This window comes from Thunnus thynnus, chromosome 3 (genome assembly GCF_963924715.1).
Source record: "Thunnus thynnus chromosome 3, fThuThy2.1, whole genome shotgun sequence".
NCBI classification, from domain to species: domain Eukaryota; kingdom Metazoa; phylum Chordata; class Actinopteri; order Scombriformes; family Scombridae; genus Thunnus; species Thunnus thynnus.
Genome location: NC_089519.1, coordinates 9,546,078 through 9,557,963, shown reverse-complemented (window position 1 = coordinate 9,557,963; position 11,886 = coordinate 9,546,078). Strand labels below are relative to the sequence as shown.

Below are 11,886 nucleotides of genomic sequence, written 5' to 3'. Positions count from 1 at the left end.
CACCAGTTATCAGCTGTGAGTGTTTTTCTGACATTATTATCTCTGCACCTACCTATTCTTGACACATGCAAGTTGCTTTTTTTCCAGATTTGTTTTCTTTTTGATAGGAGAGGGGGGAGGCATAAGATACTGCTTTGCTTTTGTTTTCTGCTGAGGCCGATGAAAGTCATTTGATCTGTGTGTTTCATAAATGCCATTTCCTATTTGGAAGAAGCAGAGATGCACAGTCGTGTCTTCACATGCTGCGATATGCTTTGATAGACATGAAATCTTGGCCTCTGACCCTCTCGGCCTCAGACACGGCTGCTTTGATTAGCTTCTATTAGCTGCAGCTGGGACATGTCGGCGTCAGGCTGCGGCCAATCACAAGTCACCTTTAGGCATAAAATCAAGAGATCATGTGGTGAGGTAGGAGGGAAGGGCGGAGGAAGCATAGGCATGCATGGTTAGTGCTAGCTGTGGTTTGTTACGCTTGTTTTATGTTCCTCTTTTGACTTCTTTACTTCTGCATGTGTTTACTTTCATTTTTGGATATGGCGGACCGTCTCGCTCTCTATTTGAGCCGTGTTTAGTTTTGCTGTTGACTGAAGATTTGTTTTTCTGTCTTTAAAGATGGCACTCACTCTAGTATCCATCTTAATTGCTGCCATCCCTGTGGCCTACTGCTATCCTACTGCCTTCCAAGACCTGGGGGAAAGTAGATGTAAGTATCACCTACATGGTTGCCTGCTGTTCTGTAAAGCAACTTTATTTCAAGTTCTTTAGTCTTGCTCTTAACATGTTTGTCTTCTGTGTCCCTGACAGCAAACAGAACCTCCATTAAGTTCCTGGCTATAGGAGACTGGGGTGGCGTGCCTTATCCCCCCTTCATCACCGCTGTGCAGAAGACTACTGCTCGAGAAATGAGCAAGGTAGCAGAGCAGATGGGAGCTGACTTTGTTCTGGCCCTTGGTGATAACTTCTACTACAAAGGTGTTGACAGTGTGGATTCTCCTAGATTTAAGGTCAGTGGAGTAAACTTATGATGTATTGTGCAAAGACAAATCTGAAAAACCTGGCGTTGACACATTATTTTTGGCGATGATAACCCTGATTTCTCCTCTGAATCTTGCAACCAGGATACCTTTGAGTCTGTGTACACGGCAAAGTCTCTCAAAGTCCCCTGGTACGTGCTTGCTGGCAATCATGACCACGCAGGAAATGTCAAAGCCCAGATTGATTACAGTAAAAAATCTGACAGATGGTGAGGACTTTTTTTTTTTTTTTTTTTTTAAAGTTCAGCCATCAAGTTAAAGATGCCTTTTTTGAAATTGAGGTCCTTATGTTCTCTGCAATGTATGACTGACTGACTCTGTTATAATCTTAGGAAGTTTCCTTCTTACTATTACGAGCTGAACTTCCGCATCCCCAACACTGGTAAGACCCTGACCATCATCATGCTCGACACCGTTATGCTGTGCGGCAACTCTGACGACTATGTGGATGAGAAGCCCAGAGGCCCCCTGCGAGCAGTGGATGCCAACCGTCAGCTGACCTGGCTGCAGGAGAGGATGGCTCGGTCCAAGGCAGACTTCCTTCTGGTGGCAGGCCACTACCCTGTGTGGTCTGTGTCTGAACACGGGCCCACTGAGTGCCTGCTGCAGAGGCTTCATCCTCTGCTGATCAAGTACAAGGCCACTGCCTATCTCTGCGGCCATGACCACAATCTGCAGGTTAGCTCTTGCAAAGTTTGTTTTTTTTTTTTTTTTTTTGTTTTTTAAATATAAATTTGCAAGGCCATTTTGCTTTAATTTAAAACCTGTCTTGGATCCCTACAGTACATTGAAGAGTCGGATGTGGGCTACGTGGTGAGCGGTGCTGGAAACTTCCTAGATCCTGATGTCCGTCACTGGAACCACGTTCCCAAGGGTTCTGTGAAGTTCTTCACTGGCAAGGCTTCAACACTGGGAGGCTTCGTCCATGTAGAAGTCACAAAGAGCAAGATGATCATGACCTTCTTCCAAGCTAAAGGCACTTCTCTTTATCGCACGGTCCTTTCCCACAGGGAGTTTGAGTAGACTAACCACAGGAACAGCCAAGTTGATGCTTGCTGTTAGTCTGCAATGTAGATGTGATCTATATAATGGTGGTTTTCCTGTTTTTAAACTTTGGCATTAATGTTTGATATTGCATATTTTTTTAAAAAAGGGAATCAAGTAGTTTTACATGTAAACTTATTGTATGAAAAGAATAAATTGTGTTTGTAAATGTGTCTTGTCAGCTTGAGTTTGACAGTCTTGTGACTTGTGGTTCTTCAGTTTCCACCAGACTTATCAAATGACCTTGATTTTGCTTCACTTGGTGTAAGAAACACATTTGTTTATAAATGTGGAGAGAGAATGTTTGCTGCAAAATGCCCTTTGCTCTGTCTGAGGATGCGGTGTCTACACAGAAATGAGAAATCTGATAATCTGAACTCAAGGGAACCTACAGCTTAGTTTTAGTGGACCAAAACCATGCCAACCCAGTGTTGCAGTCCTACACACTTCTCTACACTTCTACTGGAGCAGTTCCCACCCAAACCGCATAGACTGTTAGCCCCCTGACTTACTTCACTTAAGTCTAAAGTGAAGAGGAGTTATAAAGATCTGTCAACATTGTCTTAAACAATGTAATCAAATTTATTTTGTCTTGCTGAAACCTGGCTGTGTCATGAACATGTTCCTAACACTCATACTCACATTCCTCAAGACACCAGCTGAGGAGCTGGAGTTGCAGCAGTTTTCAACTCAGGACCTAAACATACCACCTTACTGGCCCATACTCTGAATTTTTATCAAACTTAGTCCTTTAGTACAGCTAAAGTGATTTTAATGTTCATGTGGATGTTGACAATGATAGCCTTGGCACTGCATTTATCTCATTAGACTCACTTGGCTTCTCAGAGCAAAAAAACCCACTCACTGTCTTAATCACATCCTCAACCTTGTTCTGACATGGCATCGAAATTGAATATTTTTTCCACAAAATCCTATTTTATCAGACCATTAATTCAATTCAATTTTTATTTATATAGTGCCAAATCATAAGTTATCTCAGGGCCCTTTTCAAATAGAGCAGGTCAAGACTGTACTCTTTAATTTACAGAAACCCAACAATTCCCCCATTACTTAATAACTTTTGAATTCCTATTACTATACTACAAGCCATTAGACAAAAATGTCTTCACTACTTTAGTCCCTCCCAAATTGATCATCTTGTCATCAGGCTCACTGCAAATAACACTCAACTCCATCGCCCCTTTAAAGAAGAAGATAATAAAATAAGAGGTTAGTTCCATGGTATAACTCCCAAACCCACAAATAAAGCAAACATTGAGAACATTTGAAAGGATATGGCGTTCCACCAAACTGAAAGAGTCTTTTCAGCACTTTGGCCAAGCTGACAAAGAGTCATAACTCTATTGATCCATGTATTCCTATTGCTCTCAGTAGTAACAACATCATGATCTTCCATAATGATAAAATTCTAACTATTAAAGACAAAATTCATCACCTTCTGCCCTCAACAGGCACAAATGTATCCCCAAACACAGGAACCTTAGAAACAGCTGTAAAACCTGATATATATTTAGACTGTTTTTCTCCAATTGACCTTCCTGAACTAACTTCAACAATTTCTTTATCTAACAGGCTATGTGCCACAGTTCTTTAAAGTAGCTGTAATTAAACCTCTTTTCAAAAAGCCTACTCTTGATTCAAGGGTTTTAGTTAATTATAGACCTATATCTAACCTTCCCTCTCTCTCTAAGATCCTTGCGAAAGCAGTCGCCAATTGTTGTGTCACTTCTGGATAACAGTTTGATTTTCAGTCAGGATTTAGAGCACATCATAGCACGAAGACAGCACTGGTGAAAGTTACAAATGACCTCCTAACTGCATCAGACAAATGACATCTCTCTGTACTTGTCTCTTTAGATCTTGTGCTGCATTTGACACCATTGACCATCACATCCTATTACAGAGACTGGAACATTTAATTAGCATTAAAGGAACTTCATTAAGCTGGTTTAAGTCTTCTTTATCAGATGGATTTCAGTTTGTACATGTTAATGATGAATCCTCCATGCACGCATAAGTTAGACACAGAGTTCCACAAGGCTCTGTGCTTAGATCAATACTATTCACCTTATATATGCTTCCTTTAGGACCTTTAATTAGGATTCCTTTAATATTATTTGGAAACACTCCAAAAATGTTCATTGTTATGCAGATGATACCCAATTATATTTATCAATGAAGCAAAATGAAACCAATCAGTTAACTAAACTCCAAGCATGCCTTAAGGACATAAAGACCTGGATGACCTGCAACTTTCTGCTACTAAATTCAGACAACACTGAAGTTATTGTGCTTGGCCCTAAACACCTTAGAAACACATTATCTAATGATATAGCTACTCTAGCTGGCATTACCCTAGCCTCCAGCACCACTGTAAGGAAACTGGGAGTTATCTTTGATCAGGATATGTCCTTTAACTCCCACATAAAACAAATTTCAAGGACTGCCTTATTTTACTTACGTAATATTGCAAAATCAGGCACATCCTGTCACAAAAAGATGCAGAAAAACTAGTTCATGCATTTGCTACTTCTAGGCTGGATTATTGCAATTTCTTATTATCAGGCTGCCCCAACAAGTCTCTAAAGACTCTCAAGCTGGTCCAGAATGCAGCTGCATGTATACTGACAAAAACTAAGAAAAGAGATAATATTTCTCCCATATTACCCTTGCTGCATTGGCTTCCTGTAAAATCCAGAATAGAGTTTAAAATGCTGCTCTTCACCTGCAAAGCCCTTAATGGTCAGGCACCTTCATATCTTAAAGAGTTCATAGTACCGTATTACCCCACTAGAGAACTGTGCTTCCAGAATGCCGGATTACTTGTGGTTCCTAGAATCTCCAAAAGTAGAATGGGAGGCAGAGCCTTCAGCTATCAGGCTCCTCTCCTCTGGAATCATCTTCCAGTTTCAGCCCAAGAGGCAGACACCCTCTCTACGTTTAAGAGTAGGCTTAAAACTTTCCTTTTGGATAAAGCTTATAGCTAGGGCCAGCCAGTCTTGCCTTGGACCAGCCCCTTATTATGCTGCTATAGGCCTAGACTGATGCACTGAGCTCCTCTCTCCTCCTCCCCCTATCCATCTGTACACATTCATGTACCATTAATGCATGTTACTAACTTTGCTTCTATGGATCATGATCGCGGACCGCCTGGTTGTGGATCGCAGGCTTCCATGGGTCATGGTTTCAGACCGCCTGCTGCTGTGGTCCTGCTTGACGCCCATGGCTGCTATCATTACTATTATTAGTCATGTTTCTATTATTGTTATTATTGTTGTTATTGTGCTTCTCTGTGTCTCTCTCTCCCCTCTCTGCCTCCCTCTTTCTCTCTCAACCCAACTGGTCAAGGCATATGGCTGCCCACCTAGAGCCCAGTTCTGCTCTTTCCGTTAAAGTGGAGCTCTTCCTTGCTGCTGTTGCCAAGTGCTTGCTCATGGGGGAATGTTGGGTCTCTGTAAGTTAAAGAGTGTAGTCTTGAGCTGCTCTATGTGAAAAATGCCTCGAGATAACTTATCTTGTTGTTTTGTGCTATATAAATAAAATTGACTTGATTCGACTTGACTACAGTATGCTATGACAAATGTGCGCTCTTGGATTAGGTCTAGTGTATCATGAACATTTGTGGCCTGTTCATTTGTTGGCTTGTCTTTATTTCAAACTAGTCATGAGATCATGAGACAGCTGCTTGGCTCCTCCTGTCTAATAAATAGTTTCAATGTAAATGACTTCTCTTAAAGGTTATGACCTCCAACTACCTGAACCTGATCCTTTGGTCATTGAACTTGAACGTACCCACTACCCAGTGAAGTTTTTGACCACAAAGAACGCTATGGAGCATGTCTTGAGTGGGTCCCAGTTTTGTTAGTGCATGCATATTTATTCTTCCTGTTTTCCCACAATTTCGCTGATCTTGCCATGCACCAACAAAGGCTGTAAAGACTGCAAACTTGTAAGCATTGCACCATTTAAAAAATCTAAAATCAGCTATACAAATGTTTTAGGAAGGAAATGGATTCATATTTTGTCAAGTTTCAAGTATACACACAATGAATTTTGGTGAGAAACATTGTTTTTAAAAGTATTTGTTAACAAGAAGACACCTAATGTTACATAAAATGTATGTATGCATTTCTACAAAAGAAAAATATTGCCATGAGCACAAAGGGGACATGTAAGACGTAGCAAAGAAATTTATTCCAGCTAATTGTTTACTTAAGGACTAGGTAGGAATATACAGTGTAAGCTTGGTCTAGGCTTAGAAATTAGTACTAGTACTATAGGTCTACCAGTATTGTGAATATGACTGGACAAAACAATGGCTGCTCTGTTGAGTGTTTGGTCAATCAGGTGTTTATTAATGAACCTAAATATGCCATTAACTTGCAGTTATGCAAATCTAAACTGTAGACATTCCCAAGGCTTGTATATTCCCCTGAACCTTCTAGTACTGAGCAGGTCAAAGTTTCACTTATCCAGTAACTACAAAATTGTGCACAGACAGTCATAATACCCAGAGAATGAACCCTACTGACTTTGCTCCCCTGACTTGTCGTCTAGCGCCACCATGAGGTTGACATTTATGGTTTTAATGTCTCAACAGCATGGCATTACATTTAGCACACACATTTCCCTTTTGTGACCCCCTCAGGATGAATTGTAATCACTTTGGTAATCCCCTAAATTTTGATCTAGCGCTATCATCAGGTCAAAATTCCTCCAATACAATCCAATACTTTATGACTAAATACCTGCAAAACAAATGACATTAAGCCTCAGCTAGCAAATCTCAGCAGGCTAACAGTACAGCCTCAGAGAGCAGATAGCATGGCATTAGTCATCTTGAGTTAAGAACATCAAAAAAAATTGCATGACTCAAACATTTCCAAATGAGGACTGAGCTGAAAAGCTATCGTTGCATTTTACCTTAGCTGAGTAAAATGGTTACCAGACCGAGTGCAGCAATAGCCCTTTTGCAAAATTACTGCTGTATATTTGTTTCTCTCATCCATTAAGGCACTGATGCAGGGAGAAATACAGTTAAGAAAGGCATAATGGTATGCATAAGAGCTGTATTTTAGAATTCACTGAAATTATTACTATTATCTGCAATATTCAAATTTGTAAACATCTCAAATACAAGAAATATTATGACCAATTTTGATCCTATCACCTAACCCTCACTGTATCAGACAAACAGTTGTTTTATGTTTGTCAACTTAGGAACCCATGATATGCAGAATTTAAATGCTGATGTGGATGGCTGCTGAAGGACAGGAGAGGTCAAGACTTCCAAAGTCACTGCTCTTTTGTCCATTACAGAGAACCACCTGGCCTGCCAACAAAGGATTAGGCTGGATGACAGCAGATTGGCAGTGACTGCGACCAGGATAAACTCAGTCAACCAATGACAATTAACCTTTGAGGGAAGCAGAGACCCTGAACAGGCTGGTTTCTATTTTTTCTCCCTCTTTCTCCTCTTGCTGACCTGCTGAATTTACTGCCTTTAATATCTGTTTTATGTAAGCAGGTATTTGGGAGATTTTCACCTTTTTAGATTGTGCAGAGAAAATAAATATGTATTATTTATCCAAATAACCCATAAATCCCCCCACAGGCCAGGACACATAATGATTTCTTCTTGTATTATATAATGCGATACTGTAGACATATTTTTTTTTTCTGTGTTTTTTATGTCTTAAGCACAGCCTGGCAGCTATAGAGTTACTGACTGTTGATGTGTGTTGTCCCAGTCTAATCAGGATGAGTTACAGTCTGCTGGTGTCACGCATCGTCAGACTGAGAGCTGGACTGACAGAACTGAGTCAGTGCCAGTGCGCAATCAGCTGAGGTTAAGCTGTCAACTGAGGGTAAAGGACAACCAAGGATCACTTAATCCTGACTGACGTAAACCCACTGCAGACCACAAGAGTCTCACCTGACCTGATGGTCGCACATGTCAGGTCAAACAGACTGATGATCAGGCACTTTTGGATTTGCAGAAATTATATGCGTGTATGTGGTAATCTCTCACCTCCAGGGGTCCCAGTTGGTTGGCAGCAAGCAGGGAATAGTTTAATTACATTACTAAATGTGAGTAGTGATCCTTAAAGAGATACTCGCCAATCAGCACTTGAGATTTCAACGATGCCAAATCATCTCTGTCCACCTTGAAGGAACATCAGTTAAAAACCTGAAGACTTATTAAATATGTTAAGGGGGAAATCTCAGGACAATATTTTACCAAATGCAAACATGCTACATTTACAAAGAAGAACAAGCTCACAAGGAAGACAATGTACAGCAGGGTGTTGACTGACACTGATACTGCTACATAGAATGCAACATAATGTCAGTCTTGCTCCTTGTAGTGTTTGCAGTGGTGATTCAGATACTTCAGAGACCTTTTGATTATATTCACACAGGTTGTTCACATATCAATACTAGAAGTCAGAAGTCAGAATTCTGACTTTAAACTCAGAACTCAAATAAATTTTTCACATGTGGCCCTAGTCCTCTTCCGCACAATACAGATCAGTATATTCAAATAGAAATTAGCTGCTGCATTTATTCAGTGCAATTTTGCAATTTGCGTGATCATGTTAGGCCTTTGAGCAGTTTTTCAGCACTCTCTGTCACAGGTGTAGAGTTGTAGCTGCATGTTTTACGTTTTACCACCTGCCACCAAATGTCCAAAACTGCAGCACAGTAATCCTGAACTCACATGTTCCACCTCAAAATGCAGACAACAGCTAATCCTAAAATGTCTCTGGTGAGCACAAACGAAAGGCTGATTTCACAGGCAGAGTTTAGACTGTATGTTATGTTCATCTGTGTTCATTTGTAGATCATACTGCTCATTATGCCATCGCACCACGTGGAGTTATGTACTGTAGGATGCGTGCAAGTACAACCTGAGCTTTGCTTTGACCTCACTCATGTTGAAACCAACTGTTCATTTACCATCATAGACATAATGCAGCAGTCTTCACACTACACTTAACCCCAGGATGACCCTTTTCTAAACCCTGCATTTGAGCACAGACTGTGTCAAAAAAATATGCCTCAGCATCATTTTTGGAAGGAAGCAGGACTTTTGATAACCTCAAAGAGAGCATTTAATAAACCAGAAAAAATTGAATAAACCCAACTACTCAGTTTAACATGTTCCTACAAATAATCTGTAAAAAAACATGATAGGTTAAGACAAAACTGATCAAATATTTAAATTACCAAAAAGTCCCCCTGGTTTTTACCATTTTAGTGGGATAACATGGCAAAGCACTGTGGTCTGGAACCTTTTAGTGTATCACTTCTTGCAGCCCGACCTTCTTTGAGTCTTTATCGGCTCCACGTTAATCTCTAACCTCTCTGCACCACTGAGAGAGCTCCTGTGCCACCAGTGCATCTCCCACAGAGTCATTGTGGAGTAGGAGCACCAGGATCTCCTGCCTGAGAAAATAAGATTAGTAAAACCCTTGATCTTTCTTCAAGTCACAAACAATAAGCCATTTGTATAAAGTAAAATTTAAATTTTAACTTTTTATTTATTTTTATTTATTTGAAACACGTGTTTTACCAACACAGACATGGGAAGGACTGTGCAAGAATGGGATATCAATTAGGAGAGATGGGAACTTTCGATTGACTAACCCATTGAGATGTGAAGGGGTGAGACTTTTCAACAATGTATTATTGATGTTAAAGCCCATGAAAACTGGGTTTATTCCATATATTTTGAAGACATTTAAAATGCTCTACTTAGATTAGTAATTTGTGTCTGATATGATCATGAAAATGTTCATTGAACTCTACCTAAATTCCATCTGCTCGATGAATATACAAATATTATTTTCATTTCAGAAGTTTAACTGCCGGACACCAGATGTCTATACTTCTCTGGCTTCAAAACTAGTTGTGATGTCATAAAATCAACTTGTACATACACGTCTTAAACTAAGATTTAAGGTGAGCACAGAGAAACTCTTCAGCAGATGAATGTGAAATTTGCCTTCTAGTGTCAAACTCTGTTGTACAACTGCAATACAGATGAAAGTCAATTCTACATCTGTGCATTTTCCCTTCATAGTGTTGCAAACATCAGCTCATGTCCATTAGATACAATAAATTTAATGACTCCCTACCACCCTTTGTCAATCACACCATGTAAAAAACCAGCATCGACATCATGCAGACATCTGCCCAGGCTGCCAATAATCTAAACAGCCAACTGTCACGCAAGACCCACATCTCACACATAAATCAATCATACTGCAATGCACTTAAATCAGACCCACTTTGCTACATCGAGTTCTCCCTTTCCCGTCCATCACTGAACCCACACCTCCTTTCTGCTCCTCACTCCTTCAGGTAATTCATTGTTGGCTGTCTCTGCACACCAGAGCCTGAATCCAATCAATCCTCTCATACAAACAAAATAACAATGCAGGTTTCTGAAGTCTGTTCACTCAGATTGGGCTGCTGCTGTCCGATTATCTAATTCCACAGCTCAAAAGTAATAAAAGGACTCTGTGTTACAGGCTAAGCTGCTCATCTAATCTTCTCTCCCTAATCTCCATCCCTCACTGAATACAGGCACTCTGCTTTGCAGATGGAATGAGCAATGTGAACTCAATGAGAGTTCCCAAAATTAAAAAAAAAAAAAAAAAAAAAAATCAAGTTAATACTTGGTATGTGATGTTTGTGTGGAGAAAGACAGGAATGGTGGGATAATATCCGATTTAGTTTTAAGTGCAGAAATGGAGAAAATGAGAAACACAAATAGTGACATGTAACATGAATACACAGTGCTGACACTGTGCAAATGTGTGTGTGTGTGTGTGTTGTCTGTAACAGGCTATTCTCGAGGACAAATTTCAGACTAAAAACTAGTTAATTGGGGACGGCTTGTCCAACAATTGGTAAAACACTGATTTTGGGTCAGTGGTTAAGGTTAGGTTAAGGTTAAGATTAGGGTAAATCTCCAGGAAATTAATGTAAGTCTATGTAATGTCCACTGAAGTAACCTAGGATAACATGTGTGTGTGGTGTGGGTGTGTGATGTGACTGCCTTCATGTGCTTTTAATATCCCAGGATTTCTGTATTTCAGCCAATATACTGCTTAAAATGGACCCTGAAATCAGTGTTTTTAGTTGTGTAACAATACATGTGTTTTTTGATGGCAACAAACAACAATAGAGAAAGCAGCCGACCTTGTGCAGTTACATCCTTAGCGCACACTATTACTATCGCACTATAAATGCCAAAATACTTAAATAATTTTTTTCCTGATTTATTGTCGTCATTTTTAAGTGACCAAAAGTATTTCGGGGGAGGTAATCACTCTATTTTTGCAGCTTCCATGTGTTATTGAATTAACTCTTTGTATAGTCTACCTGTCCATAAAAGGTATCACAGTCGCCTTAAAGCGGTCCCCTCCACTAATTGAATTAACTCAAGTATGTTAGGCCGATCCGCCTAAGGACTGGAAATATTTTTAGTATTCGAATAAGACCGAGACACAAGTGTTAGCAAACATTATCTTGGTAGACACCATTTTTCACCTTTATTGAACACAAAAATTCAACACAAACGTCCTGTAATGTGCTCTCTTCATCAAATCTCTTCAGGTATTCATAACACTATATATTCATAAAATATACCTTATAATACATTTGAGAATCACTCAGTGAATCAGTGAAGCATTAAGACAAGATTTGGACTAGATCTGTCATTCACTGAGGTTAAAGACACACCATGGCCAATCATAAACTAATATATACTAATAAA

The 11,886-nt window shown here is 39.8% G+C and overlaps 1 protein-coding gene across 1 annotated transcript; it reads left to right on the top strand.

Moving 5' to 3' along the window:
* The first annotated feature begins 327 nt into the window (after positions 1-327).
* acp5a (acid phosphatase 5a, tartrate resistant) lies at positions 328-2,251 on the top strand. Its single transcript, XM_067584069.1, has 6 exons — positions 328-445; positions 613-703; positions 805-1,004; positions 1,119-1,243; positions 1,367-1,712; positions 1,818-2,251. The coding sequence occupies exons 1-6, from the start codon at positions 443-445 to the stop codon at positions 2,055-2,057; spliced, it is 1,005 nt and encodes a 334-aa protein (XP_067440170.1). The 5' UTR covers positions 328-442; the 3' UTR covers positions 2,058-2,251.
* Positions 2,252-11,886: the final 9,635 nt, after the last annotated feature.

What these genes read in the sequence shown, in the direction of transcription:
- acp5a (XM_067584069.1), top strand. An exon ending in AGTAAAAAATCTGACAGATG is followed by an intron (nt 1,244 to 1,366) that starts GTGAGGACTTTT and finishes TTATAATCTTAG; the next exon opens with GAAGTTTCCTTCTTACTATT. An exon ending in GCCATGACCACAATCTGCAG is followed by an intron (nt 1,713 to 1,817) that starts GTTAGCTCTTGC and finishes GGATCCCTACAG; the next exon opens with TACATTGAAGAGTCGGATGT.